The 20,065-nt window shown below is 48.2% G+C and overlaps 1 protein-coding gene across 6 annotated transcripts; it reads left to right on the forward strand.

The window, feature by feature from the left end:
* Positions 1 to 2,395: 2,395 nt before the first annotated feature.
* etnk1.L (ethanolamine kinase 1 L homeolog) lies at positions 2,396 to 19,787 on the forward strand. 6 transcript variants are annotated; one of them, XM_041585793.1, is made up of 9 exons: positions 2,396 to 2,496; positions 9,453 to 9,712; positions 13,364 to 13,615; positions 13,733 to 13,875; positions 15,418 to 15,483; positions 17,012 to 17,095; positions 17,224 to 17,384; positions 17,941 to 18,014; positions 19,026 to 19,787. In XM_041585793.1, the coding sequence occupies exons 2-9, from the start codon at positions 9,495 to 9,497 to the stop codon at positions 19,096 to 19,098; spliced, it is 1,071 nt and encodes a 356-aa protein (XP_041441727.1). In that variant the 5' UTR covers positions 2,396 to 2,496; positions 9,453 to 9,494; the 3' UTR covers positions 19,099 to 19,787. The 6 variants fall into 6 exon arrangements, with proteins under 6 accessions (XP_041441727.1, XP_041441728.1, XP_041441725.1 ...); XM_041585791.1 differs by lacking the exon at positions 2,396 to 2,496 and adding an exon at positions 2,540 to 2,796; XM_018251826.2 differs by lacking the exon at positions 2,396 to 2,496 and adding an exon at positions 2,542 to 2,796 and having other exon boundaries at positions 13,364 to 13,504.
* Positions 19,788 to 20,065: the final 278 nt, after the last annotated feature.

Genomic DNA, 20,065 nt, shown 5'->3' on the forward strand with positions numbered 1-20,065 from the left:
TTGGATCCCTCGCTCTCACTAACATATTTATGTCCTATCAGACTTAGGGCCCTCGTATTAATCCCCCTAATTACTGGATCACTCAGTGACAAATATCCCAAATTCTTGCCAGAAAATTAGCATTTTATTATTGGGGCCCCTTCCTACTTGCTGCCAGGAGCCCAGGTGATGTCAGGCGAATAATTGGGGCCCCTAGAAAAGGAGGGCCCTGCTAGATTAGTAGTAATGTCCCTTGATCTGTGATGGCAGCGCTGCTCATAGGAAGGTCCGAACCCGCCAAGTTATCTCCAGATTTGGGGCAAAAAGCAATAAACATAATAAGGAGATCCTCGGGGGCGGGCCCAAGTCTCTGCGAGAATATGGTTTTTATGTACAAGGGAGGAGCTTGAATTGAAGCTGAAAGTTCTGCTGCTGATTCACTTTCCCTGTAAGGACTACTACTATAAACGCAATCTCTCATCTCGTGTTCCATTTCTTTCCCCTGTGACTCGGGGCGACAGGTTCCAGCGCAGACAAAGGCTCACGTGGAATCACATGACACCCCCAAAGGCTGATTTTATCTCTGGAGAGGGAACACCCATGTGAATGCACGCTAGTCATGTGGCTCTTAGTAAATCTCACTCCTGGGGGATCATTTGTTGCATTTCAGCGTATTTTCAGAACAAACGCCACTCCCAGTATGAGTACACTCCCAGTATGAGTACACTGCCAGTATGAGTACACTGCCAGTATGAGTACACTCCCAGTATGAGTACACTCCCAGTATGAGTACACTGCCAGTATGAGTACACTCCCAGTATGAGTACACTGCCAGTATGAGTACACTCCCAGTATGAGTACACTCCCAGTATGAGTACACTCCCAGTATGAGTACACTGCCAGTATGAGTACACTCCCAGTATGAGTACACTGCCAGTATGAGTACATTGCTATCATAGCCAAGAGATACTGGGACCAGTGCAAAACGCTTAGGGGCCCCAGACAGGGAAATAAATACAATTGTCAGCTTCTGTATTTTCAGCTCTGCAATGTTCTGCCCTCACTACTCATTGGCTGCGTGCATGAGATTGCTGCATGACATGACTGCAACAAATGAGTGCAGGAGTTAGGGGCCTGACATGGTGCATGGGCTGGCTGCATGAAACTGAGTGCATGGGATGAGTGCATGACATTGGTGCATGGGATGAGTGCATGGAATGGGCGCATGGGATGAGTGCATGGGATGGGCGCATGAGATTGCTGCATGAGATGGGTGCATGGAATGAGTGCATGGGATGAGTCAGGTGCATGGGCCAGTCTGGCAGTGTAAATGTATCTGCTGCTCAAGCGACAGTGCAGTGTATAGTGGGGAATAAAACTCCCAGTACCTTCTGCCTGACAGCGACACCCTCCTATGGGTGCTGGGAGTCAATGAGTGTCAGCCAATACAGACAGAGACCAGGCCATGGGGGCAGGTAGTTCCCATGATGCATCACAAGGACAGGACATTCTCATTGCTGTTGGCAGAGACATTTTTCGAGAAGTTGGGATTCACTTACACAGATCATGTATTACACAGGGGCTCGGGGCAGGGGTCTAAGTAGTACAGGAGTGTAAGTAGTAGAGGGCTGTAAGTAGTACCAGGTGTAAGTAGTAGAGGGTGTAAGTAGTAGAGTGTGTAAGTAGTAGAGGGGTGTAAATAGTAAGTTGTAGATGGTGTAAGTAGTAGAGGGGTGTAAGTAGTAAGTAGTACCAGGTGTAAGTAGTAGAGGGGTGTAAATAGTAAGTTGTAGATGGTGTAAGTAGTAGAGGGATGTAAGTAGTAAGTAGAAGAGGATTACAGGGGTGTATGTAGTACGAGGTGTAAGTAGTAGAGGGGTGTAAGTAGTAAGTAGTACCGGGTGTAAGTAGTAGAGGGGTGTAAGTAGTAGAGTGTGTAAGTAGTAACTAGTAATGAGTACCGGTAGTAAGTAGTAGAGGAGTAATGGGGTGTAAGTAGTAGAGTCTGTCTGTTACTCCCATCACTTAACTGTCACAGATGATTGATCAGTTGTCTCCAGGGCACTGCAGGCTGGTTGCTAGGGACGTCAGTGCCCTAGCAACAAAGGAGGAGCTCCAGGCTGGCAGATGAATAGGAAAGAGACTGATGAGTGAGGAAGTATAAGAAGAAGCTGCTGAGACCTTAGCAACCACATAATAAGCCACTCACAGGCTTTCATGGCTAAACGGAGACTTGTGCTTCCCGTATAAGCACGTGACAGAGGATGCCGGGAGTCTGAGAGCAGCACAGGCCAATGGTTCTTACTGTAACTAAGGGAACAGGTGACAGCTCTGGCTCCTCCCCTACAGCAGACGCCCCGCCCCCGGCCACTGATACAAAGTAACAGACGAGCCACGTGACTGGTGTATTGCATGACAGCTTGGTGCGTAACAGCTCCGCCCCGCGTTCAATGAGACGCCCAACTGACGTGAGAATCGGCTGACACCTCCGTAACGACCAATGGGAGATCAGCGAAGGTGAGTGGGCGGGATCGAAGAGGGCGGGGCTTAAGTGGGCTTGTGGAATTTTCCATCTGATCCGCTCATTATAGCGCCGAGCCCGATACAATCTCCTCAGTCTCCCGGTGTCTCGTCCGTGTCTCACAGTCTCCCGGTGTCTCAGTCAGTCTCATGGCCAACTACATCCACGTCCCCTCCGGCTGTCCCCACGTGCCCAAGATCGACTTCACCGTCATCGACTCCGGATACCGGGACGGGGCCCTGCGGCTGCTCCAACAGCTCAGGCCCAAATGGAAACCGGAACACGTCACTACCCAGGTACCGGGGGGAGGGACTGGCCTGCTGGGCTGACACTCTAATTCTACCTCCATATGTCACCCAGCAGCACCCCCACTATTCACTATTCCTGCCTGTGCGGCCCTCCTGCTCCTCCTACTGTGTGTGACTGTCATAGGGACCTTAGATTGTAAGCTCACTGGGACAGGGACAGATGGGAATGTGATACGGACCTTAGATTGTAAGCTCACTGGGACAGGGACTGATGGGAATGTGATAGGGACCTTAGATTGTAAGCTCACTGGGGCAGGGGCTGATGGGAATGTGATAGGGACCTTAGATTGTAAGCTCACTGGGGCAGGGACTGATGGGAATGTGATAGGGACCTTAGAGTGTAAGCTCACTGGGACAGGGACTGATGGGAATGTGATAGGGACCTTAGATTATAAACTCACTGGGGCAGAGACTGATGGGAATGTGATAGGGACCTTAGATTGTAAGCTCACTGGGACAGGGACTGATGGGAATGTGATAGGGACCTTAGATTGTAAGCTCACTGGGACAGGGACTGATGGGAATGTGATAGGGACCTTAGATTATAAACTCACTGGGGCAGTGACTGATGGGAATGTGATAGGGACCTTCGATTGTAAGCTCACTGGGACAGGGACTGATGGGAATGTGATAGGGACCTTAGATTGTAAGCTCACTGGGACAGGGATTGATGGGAATGTGATAGGGACCTTAGATTGTAAGATCACTGGGACAGGGACTGATGGAAATGTGATAGGGTCCTTAGATTGTAAGCTCTCTGGTAGAGGAACTGATGGGAATGTGACAGGGGTCTTAGATTGTAAACTCACTGGGACAGGGACTGATGGGAATGTGATATTGACCTTAGAGTGTAAGCTCACTGGGGCAGGGACTGATGGGAATTTGATATTGACCTTAGAGTGTAAGCTCACTGGGGCAGGGACTGATGAGAATGTGATAGGGACCTTAGATTGTAAACTCACTGGGGCAGGGACTGATGGGAATGTGATAGGGACCTTAGATTGTAAGCTCACTGGGGCAGGGACTGATGGGAATCGTGAATATAGTGAATAAAGTACCCCCTCTTGTAAAATATAAGGATATTATAAGTTACAGAGGAGTCACATGACCATATAAAAACACGAGGCAGAGTATTTTTATACAGGTCATGGAACTCCGAGGTTACTTCTAATATCCTTATATTTTGCAACTGGGGGTACTTTATTTATTATAATACACAAGTTTCAGTGAGTCATGTGACAGAAATGACATCAGAACGCTCAGTTTATAAGGATATACGTTACCAGATATTCATAGATTTTGTGTATTATAATAATAATAAGAAATAAAGAAGCAGTAGCACATCTCGTATAACATATATATAATAATAATGAGAGAGGGAGAGAGTGGGCTGCTGGGTAACAGGTTGGTGAGACAGGGCAGAGCACATAGAGAACTAATAAATGTCAGCTCTCTGCTCATAGAAGAACAGCAGTTATTGTACCTGCAGTAATTGGGCCGGACTGGATCCTCAGTAGGAGAATGGACTGGATCCTGCTCCATAAGGAAGTGATGGGGTTTTGTTGCCCCTGATCCCTATAGGTTGAGTTGTTGAGAAGCTCAGACCAGGAGTTCCACGTGATTGGGCTGTGGCAGTGGGCGTGTCAGCTCTGAGGGTTCTCATTACTGCGAGGCATGTGAGTTGCAATATCGCATTCTCCAGAGTAAATAATCGCCCTGCGCTATCATGAGCCTCGGGGGCGGTGGAACCTCTGGGAGTCATCGATACTGACCCAATTGGGCTCCCGTTACCCCAAGTCCCCAAGATCAGACTGTTACTGCTCAGGGGAACCCCGTGTCCCTCCCAGAATTCCTTCCCCTATTGAGTTCTGTCCAACTGCCTGAGATCCAACTGTTCATGGCGGGTCCTTTGGGAGTGACCAGTACAACCCAGTGCATGTGGTGCCACCCTTGTGAGCCCCGGGCATCAGTCTGATTGGCAATGCAGGTAGATAGTAGGCAGTGGGTACCAGCTCTGGATCTGTAGGTAGAGGTAGGTACCAGCTCTGGTTGTGTAGGTGGAGGTAGGTAACAGCTCTGGATCTGTATGTAGAGCTAGGTACCTGCTCTGGATCTGTAGGTAGAGGTAGGTACCAGCTCTGGATCTGTAGCTAGAGGTAGGTACCAGCTCTGGTTGTGTAGGTAGAGGTAGGTACCAGCTCTGGTTGTGTAGGTAGCGGTAGGTACCAGCTCTGGTTGTGTTGGTAGAGGTAGGTACCAGCTCTGGTTGTGGAGGTAGAGGTAGGTACCAGCTCTGGTTGTGGAGGTAGAGGTAGGTACCAGCTCTGGTTGTGGAGGTAGAGGTAGATACCAGCTCTGGTTGTGGAGGTAGAGGTAGGTACCAGCTCTGGTTGTGGAGGTAGAGGTAGGTACCAGCTCTGGTTGTGGAGGTAGAGGTAGGTACCAGCTCTGGTTGTGGAGGTAGAGGTAGGTACCAGCTCTGGTTGTGGAGGTAGAGGTAGGTACCAGCTCTGGTTGTGGAGGTAGAGGTAGGTACCAGCTCTGGTTGTGGAGGTAGAGGTAGGTACCAGCTCTGGTTGTGGAGGTAGAGGTAGGTACCAGCTCTGGTTGTGGAGGTAGAGGTAGGTTCCAGCTCTGGTTGTGTAGGTGGAGGTAGGTACCAGCTCTGGTTGTGTAGGTGGAGGTAGGTTCCAGCTCTGGTTGTGGAGGTGGAGGTAGGTACCAGCTCTGGTTGTGTAGGTGGAGGTAGGTACCAGCTCTGGTTGTGTAGGTGGAGGTAGGTACAGGCTCTGGTTGTGTAGGTAGAGGTAGGTACTGGTTGTGGAGGTAGGTACCAGCTGGGATGTCAGTGTGTGTCTGTACCTGCCATTGAGGGGATTTATTGATCTATTTTCTGGTGTGAAACTGCCATCTGACAGTAAGTGCCACGTGCAGGACCTGGGTCACATTACACTTCCTGGTCCCTCATAGGAAATGTCCCTCTTTCCCCACTGAACCCCTGAGATCCACTTCCTGTGTGTGCAGAACCATTGGCTCTTTGGGGCCCTTTTCCCTATAGCCAGTTGGGGGCACTGGGGCTTCAGCCTCATTGAGGGGTGGCACTTGGGGTAGCACTGGCAGGTGTACCCCTCAATTAGGTTGAAGACCCAGTGCCCCCAACTGGCAGGAGGGAAAAGGGCCCCAAGGGCAGGAATGAGCTGGGGGGTCTCTTCCTACTGCCCCAACAACTCACTCATTTGCCCCTCTATGTAACTGCATGACAATAAAGGGGAAGTAAAGGAAGTCAGGGGCCCCAGTACAAGAATTAATGTACAACAGTCGTGTTGTCACTCACAGGCCCCAGTGCTCCTTCTCTCGACCAATCTGTGTCCTGTGTTCATTCCTTGTCCAATCACAAGTGAACAAGACTCGGAGGTACATTGAGCTGATTGGGCGTGCGGCTGCTGTTTATTCAGCTTAGTACAGTAGCCTTGTACCTAGTCTGTCTCTCTCCCCCTCTGTCTCTCCCCCTGTGTGTGTGTCTCTCTCTCTTTCTGTCTCTCCCTCTGTCTCTATCACTCTGTGTCTCTCCCTCTCTCTCTCTCTCTCTCTCTCTCTCCTTCTGTCTCTATCACTCTGTGTCTCTCCCCCTCTGTCTCTCCCCCTGTGTGTGTCTCTCTCTCTTTCTGTCTCTCTCTTTCTGTCTCTCTCTGTCTGTCTCTCCCTCTGTCTCTATCACTCTGTGTCTCTCCCCCTCTGTCTCTCTCTCTCTCTCTCCTTCTGTCTCTCTCTGTCTCTCTCTGTCTGTCTCTCCCTCTGTCTCTCCCCCTCTGTGTCTCTCTCTCTCTCTGTGTCTGTCTCTCTCTGTCTTTCGCTTTGTGTCTCTCTCTCTCTCTCTCTGTGTCTGTCTCTCTCTGTCTTTCGCTTTGTGTCTCTCTCTGTGTCTCTGTGTCTCTCTGTCTCGCTCTCTCTCTCTGTATCCCTCTCTCTTTCTTTCTGTGTCTCTCTGTCTCTCTCTCTGTCTTTCGCTTTGTCTCTCTGTCTTTCTCTCTGTCTGTATTTCTCTCTCTGTCTCTGTATCTCTCTCTTTGTGTGTCTCTCTCTCTCTCTCTCTGTGTGTCTCTCTGTCTCTCGCTCTGTCTTTCGCTTTGTCTCTCTGTCTGTCTCTCTCTCTGTCTCTCTCTCTGTCTCTCTCTGTCTCTCTGGATCTCTCTCTTTGTGTGTCTCTTTCTGTCTGTCTCTCTCTGTATCTCTGTCTGTCTCTCTCTCTGTCTGTATTTCTCTCTCTGTCTCTTTCTCTGTGTCTCTGTCTCTGCCTCCTGCCATATGATTGGTTCTGGGGTTCCTGTCTCAGCACAATCAGCAGTTTCTCACTTCCCTTTGGCCTGTGGGTGACAATTTCATTTCCTCTCGGTGAGTTTAACCCTTCAGCTGCCAGGGGAGACATTGGCAAAATGTATCAGTTTAGATCCGAGGACATTGTACTTGTAACATAGTAACGGCCATTGCTCATCCTATTGGTCACCTTCTTACTTCCCCCATGAGCCAATGGGAAGCTTCTCTGTGTTGGGGGAACTGAACCTAGAAGAGGATGCTGGGAATTGTAGTCCAGTCCTGTTTAGCTAATATTTAAAGTTCTCCCGGGCGTGTGACGTTCCTTCCTGGCAATACAAATAAATTGTCGGAGAATTCTGTGTTCGTTCCCCGGTGCTTCTTCCAGATTTCGTAGATTCACTGATTTAAAGTAAAATGGGGAGGTTTTGTTTTCCCTGCCTCAGGCATCTGACTTATCTTTCTATCGGCTCCAGAGAGACACGAAATGGAGTAAAGGGAAACTAAACCTGTTTTCCCCAAACTGGTCTGGACCTGATCTGACCCTCTGTTCCCATGGACACGTGAATAATCTGCACTCTAATTACAGCATTGCTTTTACTTGCCCTTTAAACCCCTTCCAGTACATGTTGCTGATAGAGGCAGTGGAGTGGTCGGTTACTGGTTAATTAATTGGGGGTGCTGAGCTGCCCCCGAGTCTGTACTATAGGGGCCCCCCAGCACACAGACTTCTATTCTGGTCCAGTGTTAAAGGGCAGTGCAAGGCATGCTGGGAGTCGGGCTCCAGTGGGGCGGGGCCACATTCACCTTCATTTCAGGGTCACCCTCCTGTTTCATTCACTTTCCCTTTAATCATTAAAGAGCCGATGGTCCGTGGCTTGTGGGCTGCTGAGCTCACACTTCTTCCACTACTGGGGGGTGAATGGGATTAGCTCCACCCCCCATGTGACCTGTTTCCCTTTAATTCCTATTATGGCCCCGTCTCCCTGTTCTCTGGGGCCCCTGCACCCCCATGTTCCCCTATTGGTCTATTTGCTCTTTATTTCTACCCCCAATTACAGAGACCCCCCCCATTCTGTGTAACAAAATGTAAACAAGAAGGAGACGCGGGGGGGGGGGGCTGGGGGGCAATTCTTGTCCTTGAGACAAAGTGACGATTCTTCTTCTCTAACAAAACCCCAGTGTTTCTCTTCCCCCCCCGGGGGGGTCTGTTATTTCTTGATACATTTCCTTATAAGTTCTTTTTGTTTGGGGAAATGAATTCAGTTCACCTGGTTCCACCCCCTGAAATCCCTTTACTCCCCTTTATTGGACATTCTGTGTCCCCCGACACCCCAAGTCTTAGAGGGGGCGGAGCTCAGGCCACAATTCACTGATGGCACAAAGTGTTAATTTGTGTTTTATTTATTTATCCCCAGAATGTAAATATTTGTCCTGAGCAGGTGCTGCTGTTCCTCTGTGACTGCCAGCGTGGGGACCTTAGATTGTAAGCTCACTGGGACAGGGACTGATGGGAATGTGATAGGGGCCTTAGATTGTAAGCTCACTGGGACAGGGACTGATGGTAATGTGATAGGGACCTTAGATTGTAAGCTCACTGGAACAGGGACTGATGGGAATGTGATAGGGACCTTAGATTGTAAGCTCACTGGGGCAGGGACTGATGGTAATGTGATAGGGACCTTAGATTGTAAGCTCACTGGGGCAGGGACTGATGGGAGGGAAGTGATGTATAATCTCTGTGCAGCGCTACAGCATATGTTGGTGCTATATAATAACATAACACCATCACTGTGTTGCCCTACAACTACTGCCCCAGTGAGGGGCCCCAGTATATCGAGGAATTTGTGGGGGTCATTCCTGGGCACCCCCAGTGGGAACATTCCTCCCTCCCAACCAGCAGGGACTAAAGGGGAAGTGTACCCTATTTTACATAAATGTAGAGGATTGATCTTATTTATTCTGTGTCTGTGAATCAGTGTAAGTGGGATCTGCCATACTGATTCCCTGTGAGTGACGGTGATTTCCCAGAATGCAGAGAGGCAGCGCCACCCAGTGGCCACTTTGTTTTAGCATTTGCCAATCACAATCACTCATTGTATCACCAACCTGCCGCCCTTCTGTTGTTGTTGAGTTACAACTCCCAGCACCCACCAACCATTTAACCTGGAGTCCATATATATATATTTATATAGTCCATCTGTCTGTCTGTAGTGGAGGGTATGGAACTTAGTTTCCTTTCTCTATATCTGGATGTACACGCAGGAGCTGCCATATTGCTTGATGCACTTCCTATTCCAAAGTTTTAACCCCATGTTGGTTTCTTTCTTCAGCTTTTCACAGACGGAATAACCAACAAGCTGATTGGCTGTTACATGGGGGACACAATGGAGGACGTGGTCCTGGTGAGAATCTACGGCAACAAGACGGAACTGCTGGTGGACAGAGAGGAGGAGCTTAAGAGTTTCCGGGTGTTGCAGTCGCACGGCTGTGCCCCCCAACTGTACTGCACCTTTAATAACGGCCTGTGCTACGAGTTTATGCAGGGGGAGGCCCTCGACCCACAACATGTCTGTAACCCCACAATATTCAGGTACAGACCCCCCATTCACATTCAAGTACCCCCTACTGTAAATGATAAGGATATTAGAAGTCACTGAGGGGTCTGTGACCATATAAAGACACAAGGCTGCAGGCTGAGTTATACAGGGAACTCTGAGTATCACTCATGTATTATAAGGGATAATGTACCCCCTACTGTAAATGATAAGGATATTAGAAGTCACTGAGGGGTTGTTCTGTGACCATATAAAGGCACAAGGCTGCAGGCTGAGTTATACAGGGAACTCTGAGTATCACTCATGTATTATAAGGGATAATGTACCCCCTACTGTAAATGATAAGGATATTAGAAGTCACTGAGGGGTTGTTCTGTGACCATATAAAGGCACAAGGCTGCAGGCTGAGTTATACAGGGAACTCTGAGTATCACTCATGTATTATAAGGGATAATGTACCCCTACTGTAAATGATAAGGATATTAGAAGTCACTGAGGGGTTGTTCTGTGACCATATAAAGACACAAGGCTGCAGGCTGAGTTATACAGGGAACTCTGAGTATCACTCATGTATTATAAGGGATAATGTACCCCCTACTGTAAATGATAAGGATATTAGAAGTCACTGAGGGGTTGTTCTGTGACCATATAAAGGCACAAGGCTGCAGGCTGAGTTATACAGGGAACTCTGAGTATCACTCATGTATTATAAGGGATAATGTACCCCCTACTGTAAATGATAAGGATATTAGAAGTCACTGAGGGGTTGTTCTGTGACCATATAAAGGCACAAGGCTGCAGGCTGAGTAATACAGGGAACTCTGAGTATCACTCATGTATTATAAGGGATAATGTACCCCCTACTGTAAATGATAAGGATATTAGAAGTCACTGAGGGGTTGTTCTGTGACCATATAAAGGCACAAGGCTGCAGGCTGAGTTATACAGGGAACTCTGAGTATCACTCATGTATTATAAGGGATAATGTACCCCCTACTGTAAATGATAAGGATATTAGAAGTCACTGAGGGGTTGTTCTGTGACCATATAAAGGCACAAGGCTGCAGGCTGAGTTATACAGGGAACTCTGAGTATCACTCATGTATTATAAGGGATAATGTACCCCCTACTGTAAATGATAAGGATATTAGAAGTCACTGAGGGGTTGTTCTGTGACCATATAAAGGCACAAGGCTGCAGGCTGAGTTATACAGGGAACTCTGAGTATCACTCGTGTATTATAAGGGATAATGTACCCCCTACTGTAAATGATAAGGATATTAGAAGTCACTGAGGGGTTGTTCTGTGACCATATAAAGACACAAGGCTGCAGGCTGAGTTATACAGGGAACTCTGAGTATCACTCATGTATTATAAGGGATAATGTACCCCCTACTGTAAATGATAAGGATATTAGAAGTCACTGAGGGGTTGTTTGACCAGATAGTCAGCTGATGGAACAGGAGCTTAAGAGGAACGTAGGAGGAGGAGCCTAGGAAGAGGGGCATAGGAGGAGGGGCATAGGAGGAGCTCAGGAGGAGGAGCGTAAGAGGAGGCGTGTAGGTGAAAGTGTAGGAGGAGGGGCATAGGAGGAGCATAAGAGGAGAGTAGGAGGAGCGTAGGAGGAGTATGGCAGAGTATATAAGTGACTGTTACAAATGAAGACTTGAAGCTGAAGGTGTTGCTTTACCCCCAGTGTTTTATATAGCGGTGAGTGTAAATAAGTCCCATTTCTCACCCCATTACAAATAGAGAGAGAGAGAGAGACGCATATTCAATCTCATGAGCTGTTGCTGAACTACAATTCTATTCAAATCCTATTCTCTGAATTTGTAGCTGATCTTTCCAGCACTAAAACGATGTGTTTATTGGGTCTGTTTCTGTGACGGCGACAACTAAAGTGCCCGGTGCCCATTCTGTGCCCAATTTAAGGTTTATTTAATATGAAAAAGAAACAAATCAGACAAAACAGAAGGAGCCGTTTAGGAATCACATTGTGAGAATAAAGGGTCACTGTCCCTTTTAGGGAAGACATTTGGGTTCAAGACAAAGGGTCCAAAACTGGGCTCTGGGGGCCCTTTATTTCCATTCTTTTCCCCGGGTGCCATTGGGCAGATTCCAGAGCCCCATTGTGCTGAGCCGTGAAGGTGACAGAACTAATCCCGTGAGTAAGTCGGGTGTTGCTTACACATTGGAAATTAACCAGTAAGAAGATTTTGGTGACTTCTAATTCCCCTTTGTTGGGTCTCGGGGTTAACTCCGTGCTGCTCTCCTTGCTGCAGAGACTGAGAAGGACACGACCCAATATTTGCTTTGTTGTGGGGGGATTTAGCCTTGGCTTCAATCCCATTGGCTGCAGGGAATCCGTTTGTGGCCCAATAGCGAGTGATTTGTCCATTAACCCTATCACTTCTGCACCGAAACATTCACTATATGTTCTCCCCGATGGCAAGATTGTAACTTTGTCGGCAACAAGATTGTAACGTTGTATCACCGTCTATAACAAGATTGTAACGTGGTATCACAGATTGTAACCTTGTATCGCCTGCGGCAAATTGTAGCATTGTATCACCGGCGGTAACAGGATTGTAACGTGGTATCGCCGTCGGCAACAAGATTGTAACATTATATTATCAGCAGCATCAAGATCGTAACATTGTATCACAGTCGGCGTCAAGATTGTAACATTGTATCACCACCGGCGTCAAGGTTGTAACATTGTATCACAGTCGGCGTCAAGGTTGTAACATTGTATCACCACCGGCGTCAAGATCGTAACATTGTATCACCGTCGGCGTCAAGATTGTAACATTGTATCACCACCGGCGTCAAGGTTGTAATATTGTATCACCGTCGGCGTCAAGGTTGTAACATTGTATCACCACCGGCGTCAAGATCGTAACATTGTATCACCGTCGGCGTCAAGATTGTAACATTGTATCACAGTCGGCGTCAAGATTGTAACATTGTATCACCACCGGCGTCAAGGTTGTAATATTGTATCACCGTCGGCGTCAAGATCGTAACATTGTATCACAGTCGGCGTCAAGATCGTAACATTGTATCACAGTCGGCGTCAAGATCGTAACATTGTATCACCACCGGCGTCAAGATCGTAACATTGTATCACAGTCGGCGTCAAGATTGTAACATTGTATCACAGTCGGCGTCAAGATTGTAACATTGTATCACCGTCGGCGTCAAGATCGTAACATTGTATCACCGTCGGCGACAAGGTTGTAACATTGTATCACAGTCGGCGTCAAGATTGTAACATTGTATCACAGTCGGCGTCAAGATCGTAACATTGTATCACAGTCGGCGTCAAGATTGTAACATTGTATCACCACCGGCGTCAAGATCGTAACATTGTATCACCGTCGGCGTCAAGATCGTAACATTGTATCACCGTCGGCGACAAGGTTGTAACATTGTATCACAGTCGGTGACACGGTTGTAACATTGTATCATAGTTGTTAACAAAATTGTAACCTTGTATGACCGTCTGTATCAAGATCGTAACAGGGTATCACTGTCAGAGTGTAACCTTGTATCGCCGGTGGCAACAAGATTGTAACGTTGTATCACCGGCGGTAACAGGATTGTATTGTGGTATCACCATCGGTGACAAGATTGTAACATTGTATCACCGTCAGTAACCGCAGATTCTTTCCCTTTTATTCCAGGCTAATAGCCCGGCGACTGGCCAAGATCCACGCTATTCACGCCCACAACGGCTGGATCCCCAAATCCAATTTATGGGTTAAAATGAGGAAATATTTCTCCCTGATTCCTACAGAGTTTGAAATGGAGGCGGTTAATGGCAGGTACGATGCCCTCAGGGTGCCAGTTCCGTGGTACACACTGTGCTTTCTGCCCTGCAACTCCCTGCAACTCCCTGCCTCCTCTCCGTTCTGCTCTCGGATTGGCTACACAGGGTGAGGGCTTCACTGGCGGCCCAGTCCCAATACATAGTGACTCCCCCTAGTGGAAGGGGTGAGAGCGCAGGAGACTGGAGTGGGCGGAGCAATTCTAATGCACTTCCTGTTCCGCAGGTTCAAGCGGGAGGTCCCGAGCCCCCGGGTTCTGGAGGACGAGATGTCGTGGATGAAGGAGGTTCTGTCCAATCTGCAGTCGCCGGTGGTTCTGTGTCACAACGACCTCCTGTGTAAAAACATCATTTACAATGAAAAGAGAGGTGGGTACCGGGCCTGTAAGTGCCGCTCTTTACTGTAACAACAAGGCCAGTGGCTTTAGCGCTGACTTAGACTGTAGCGCTGTAAATATTTGCCTGGTCTGTGCCCCCAAATCTGCCTTATTTTAGGTGAAATTTCCTTTGGTAAGTAGGGAAATGGGATTTGTGGGGGACAGAACTCATATTGGGAATCCAAGGCCCCTGCTGGGTTGGCTCCAAAGGGTTTACATTTCGGGTGTATTTGCCCTTTAAAAAGACAGTAAAACACAGTGCAAATCTACTGAGAGCTGCTGGCACAATCTATTCCTGGCCCATAGAGCTTGCAGTTTATTTGCTGATAAAGCACAGGGCGGCACTAGGGGGAGAAAAGCGGCAGCGTCTGAGCGCTAACACTAGGCACACTTACACTAGGAGCGCTAACACTAGGCTCCCTAACGCTAGGAAGACTTACGCTAGGCGCGTTAACACTAGGAGCGCTAACACTAGGCTCCCTAACACTAGGCTCCCTAACACTAGGAACATGAACACTAGGTGCGCAAACATTAGGAACACTAACACTCGGAACACTAACAGCTCCATCAGGTTGTGACCACTAGAGGCGCTATGGAGGAAGGAACTGTCTTGCACTGTTTTACTGTCTGTTGAAGAGGGGCAAATAGATCTCTATATTTAAACCATTTGCACCTTGAGGGGGGAAAAAACAACCAGTTATGGGGGGTAGGGGGGGAATTTGTGAGAAATCCAAAAACTGTTCCACCCTCTAAAGTGAATATAAATATATGTGGGGGGGGGGGGGATCGGTCAGGGCTCTTATGGGCTATAACATTATGATGGTTCCAGTCTTTTATTGAAGCACCTAATTAATAGAGAATTCTGGGTAATACATAGCGATTGTGGCCTCAGAACATTATTTGCCTCTTGGGGCATTAAAGTGGAATTTCCTCCTTTATTTGGTGCAAATAACCGACCCCTCTGATTGGCTCTGTTTGCTGCCCCTGAATGTATCCATGGGCGGGGACTCAGCCTCTATCCAATAGTCGTATCCATGGGCGGGGACTCAGCCTCTATCCTATAGTCGTATCCATGGGCGGGGACTCAGCCTCTATCCTATAGTCGTATCCACAGGCGGGGACTCTATCCAATAGTCATATCCATGGGCGGGGACTCAGCCTCTATTAAATAGTCGTATCCACAGGCGGGGACTCTATCCAATAGTCGTATCCATGGGCGGGGACTCAGCCTCTATCCAATAGTCGGATCCACAGGCGGGGACTCTATCCAATAGTCGTATCCATGGGCGGGGACTCTATCCAATAGTCAAGCCCCCCATAGCTGTGGATTTGCAGATGGAATGAATTGAATGGGGGTCCCAGTGAAACGTTCCCTCCCCTCGGGCCCCACGTTACATTTAAGTCACATTTAATTGTTACGTTTAAGTGAAAACGAAGGTCGAGTTCCACTTTAAATCCCTGAGGGGGGTCAGTCGCAATGAGGGGCTTTTAATATTGTGAAATGTGTCAATTTTCTTCATCTGCCGCAGATCAGGTTTGTGGGTTCCCCCCGTGGCGTCATTTGTACCCCTGGCACCTCCCCCTAGGAGCACGAATCCTGGTAATTCCCGTATTCTCATCGCTGTCTGTAATGTGGACCCCCACGCTCCGGCGCCCCCTGTTCCCTGGGGTATTTCCCTGTGCCGACACAAGGGGGCGATGTTGGGCTTCATGTTCATTATTTGTCTATTTGGGACTTGACTGTGAATTTTACACCCGTTCTGCCCCAGGGGCAAAAGGAAACGTTGGGATTTTATTCTGTCGACGCCTGTGATGTAATGAAAGTGGGGTACAAACCTGTTTAATACGAGATACTGGTGGGCGGCAACCCATGGCAACCAATCAGATGCTGATACTGGTTAACACTGCCGCGGGCTGAAACAAGCTCATCCCTGATTGGTTGCTATGGGTTGCTATGGGTTACTGCCCAGCTGCAAATTTGCCCAGTGTTTATAAATGAGCCCCACTAATTCCTTGTGTTACAATGTAACCGCCGAACCTTTCATGTCATTCAACTGCAACTCTCCTGTTCTTTACTGTTGGGGTAACCTGAACCCCTTTTATCTTTAATCCTGGAACGAAAAGACCAGTGCAAAGAACACTGCCCCCCTCAATCCTGCAAAAAACGCGGGTCACCTGACCCTGACACCTGAAATAATTACCTGCCGAGTACTCGGCCGATAACAGGAAGTAGTAGCAGGGGCTGGAGGCAGGTGTGGGCGGTGCTTACCTGTCTCAGGTGTTGGGGTCACATTGGTGCTGTTAAGTGTGGAGGGGGGTCGCTATTCCTGAATGTTCTTCTTTTTCTATAGAAGACGGGGCAATTAGAATGTAACTCAGGTATTTTACAGAAGGGATGACGCCCCGGTGTCTGTCCCTCGTATTTGCGCAGTCACTGCTGTGAGTTCGCTGTTTTTTTTAGTGCCGTTCTTTTCCCTTCTCTAGACAAATGAATCTGGAGAGATTCATTTGACCTTTCAGCTTTCTGGAACCCCAAGTTGTAAGTACCACTTCCTAATGTATCACTTTATCTCTATATTTATTTATTGTTATTGTAGCGAGGGGCTGGGGACCACCAACCTGCTGCTGCTCAGTGGCTCCTAGAGGGGTTCAGTCATATAGTGGGGTTCAGTCATATAGTGGGGTTCAGTCGTTTAGTGGGGTTCAGTCGTATAGTGGGGTTCAGTCGTTTAGTGGGGTTCAGTCGAATTGAGGGTTTTAGTCGTATAGTGGGGTTCAGTCGTATAGAGGGGTGCAGGTGGTTTTAAATTAAAAGAAATTCAGAATATTATGTGAAATTGTTTCTTGAAATCCATTTCCCAACTTTGGGTTTAAACAACAGAGAGACACATTATTTATTATTATTATTATTATTATTAATATTATAAATGCGGCACCGTGTGAGTTTTGTCTGAGGGAGTTGGGGGGGGGGATTTATGTGGATAAACAGGAGGTTGTTGCCCTTTAACCAGGGTAAAATTCACAGGCCAGACCCGGTGTTTGCCCAAAGTGTCGCTTCTGAGCCACTAACACCCCCGCGCGGGGCCCCCGGCCAAGTCTCTGGGCTCAGTCGTTTGTCTCTCTTGCAGGAGACGTCCAGTTCATCGACTACGAATATTCCGGCTACAACTACCAGGCCTACGACATCGGCAACCACTTCAACGAGTTTGCAGGTGAGGTTCCCCCTCAAGTCTCACAATTCATATTGGCGCATCAGTGGGTTAATACGATGCTCTGATTCTGTTTTTCCGCACTGTAAGGGGTTAATGAGATGTGTTTTCGGACTCCCTGTTGCTCGTAGGAGTGAGTGAGGTGGATTATTCGCTGTACCCCAGCCGGGAGTTGCAGTTCCAGTGGCTCGGGGCGTATCTAGAAGCCTACAAGGAGCACAAGGGGTTAAACTCGGACGTCACCGAGAAGGAGGTGGAAGTTCTTTATGTGCAAGTGAATCAGTTTGCGCTGGTGAGTCTGGGGGGCAATAAAAAGGGCACCCTGGGGTGGGGTTAGTGTATTTAATCGTTTCCTAGCCTGGTTGCTATGGTCACAGATCTTAGCAACCAGTAGTAGTCTAAACGCCGGGCTGTTTGTGAAGCAGAATTATTGCGCCATAAAATAATTCCCTGTGTCGACTGTTGGTGGGAAATGATTTGCTCTTTTGGGGGAGACCTTAGGGTTGGGGGTTGGGGGAGACTGTTGCATTGTACAGAGGTGACTGCAAGGGCCACAGGGGCTGTAGGGCCACAGCTCAGTGTTACAACTTACCCGTGGGGGGACCAGAGGTTTTCCCCTGTATGTAATATAAGGCACTAAGTTTGCCCAGGAGCAGTAACCCATAGCAACCAATAAGATGCTTGCATTTAAACAGGTGATCAGTAAATTGTACCTGCTGATTGGTTGCTATGGGTTACTGCCCCCGGGCAAACTTCGTGCATTTTATTACATTACCCCCTTACGTGTCCTATAATAATATATTATTTATAATAATAATAAACTGCTTTTTTTTCCCCTCCCTCCTCAGGCTTCTCATTTCTTCTGGGGTCTCTGGGCCTTGATTCAAGCGAAATATTCCAAAATCGACTTTGACTTCTTGGGGTAAGTCCCACGGGAAACCTTTATATTGAGTGGGTTTTATACTGCGCACTACCCCAAACTGCCCACTGGGTGTCACTGTTTGATCACTTTATGTTGGGGCACCAATCGCTCTCCCCCAGACTGGGATGTGAATGAGCTTTACGCTGTAGCACAGATCTTGCCCTAAATCCTGTGAATCATATGAAGAAAATACGTCCCTTTGCTCTCGGTGGGGCTCATTTATGAACACTGGTTGCTATGGGTTACTGCCCAGGTGCAAAATTGCCCAATCAAATGCTCGCTTTTATTGTTCAACCTGCAGAATGATTGGTTGCTATGGGTTACTGCCCAGGTGCAAAATTGCCCAGTGTTCATAAATGAGCCCCAGTATGAATTAAATGACAGTTGCCCCCCATTAAATCTCCCGCCTGCACCTTGTGAAACCTTAGAGCCCCCCGTTTTGTGCGTCATTCTGGGGATCTTGTGCATATTGCCGGCCTCCGACCCCTCCCCCACTTCTATATCTTCATTTATGGGGGGCACACGTGCTGCTCGTGTAACAGTTAATGATCTCCCTTTAAGGGGTGCAACTGTCATTCTTCTGAAATAATAAGTTCCCGTCTCCCCAATTGCTTTCTGTTATTTTTATTATTTTTTTTACCATTTTTCTAAGATTTACGTCCTCCCAGAAGTCCGGTCGCTGACTCTCTAAAGTGCTGCAGCGTCGGCCATTGGCCAAGAGCAAGAGTCCCTACTGAGCATGCTCAGTGATGTAATTGATACAATGTATCCAAACAAGGAAGTGAGACTGAGCATGCTCAGTAGGGGCCGTTGCTCTTGGCCAATGGGAGACACTGTAGCACTTTAGAGAGTCAGCGAGTGGACTTCTGGGAGGATGTGGCACTTAAGCTTTAGGGAAATATGGGGGTGACTAATTTTTAATGTGAACCCCCAGATGTTCAGGAGATTTATGGCGCCAGCTTGCAGTTGGTCTTGAGGTTAATAATTAACCCCCTGTGCTTTTAATTACAGTTACGCCATCGTGCGTCTCAACCAATATTTCAAAATGAAGCCGGAGGTGACGGCGCTGACCCTCCCCGAGTAGCGACCCCCCCCTCCCCCTTCGTCCGATTGGATTTTCAGAATCTCGTTCTGGGAAGAACATGGGAGCGTCCGTCGTGCGGTTCAATATGATGGTTTTTCTTTGAAACATGCCTTTTATAGAGCGAGCCTTTAACCACCCACTAACTGTCAGTTTTCCTGGAGCAAGAGGGGCGGGGCCGAGGCTCCTCCCTACTTTTATCATCGGAAAAGCAGATTTTACTTCAATTCAGCACCGACCCGCGTTCTGTGACGCCTGCCCCGGAGGAACCGCCGGATTTCCGAGCCCCTCCCATATATGCACATTGGCCACGCCCCCTCTCCTTACATTTCAAGCGGACTACTGTACGGGGTCCGGACCCCCTTCACTACGTGAATATAATGTGAATCTATTTGTAACTGGAATGATCCGCAGCTCAGTGTAGCGCCCCCCAACTGTCATTTGTTGCTCTGCGTGTAGCCACGCCCCCCAGAAGATTCCAACTCACCCCAATAAGACGGGGTACAACATATCCCCACGTGGGAGAAGCAGGGGGGGGAACACTTTGCCTTGAATCCTTGTAGGTTTCACGTTAACCCTTTCCTTCCTGACGGTGCCTGGACCAGACTGTGCCCCCTGGGGGCTTGGTGGGGGGGGTTCCCCTTTCTTATATCAATGAGTAACGGTGCAATTAAAGGGAAAGGGACATTTATGAAGAGATTTTCTATTTTTTCTGCTAATTGTGAATCATTTCTATTGCGATTGAATTGCGCGCGTGGGGGGGGGGGTAACGCGTCGGCTTCTGATCTGGGGGGGTAAAAGAGCAAAGGATTTGCCACTGAATGGAGCGGGGGAAGCCATACTGTAGCGCAGACAAGAAGTCAGTCGACGGAACTCTGCTTTGAGTGAATTGCCCCTTTAATCCTCACGCATAGGTGTGTCCAGCCACTGTTGCAGTGTGAACAGCTCCATAGACTTCTATTTGCTTTAA

The sequence above is a fragment of the Xenopus laevis genome, chromosome 3L, assembly GCF_017654675.1.
Source record: "Xenopus laevis strain J_2021 chromosome 3L, Xenopus_laevis_v10.1, whole genome shotgun sequence".
Taxonomy (NCBI): domain Eukaryota; kingdom Metazoa; phylum Chordata; class Amphibia; order Anura; family Pipidae; genus Xenopus; species Xenopus laevis.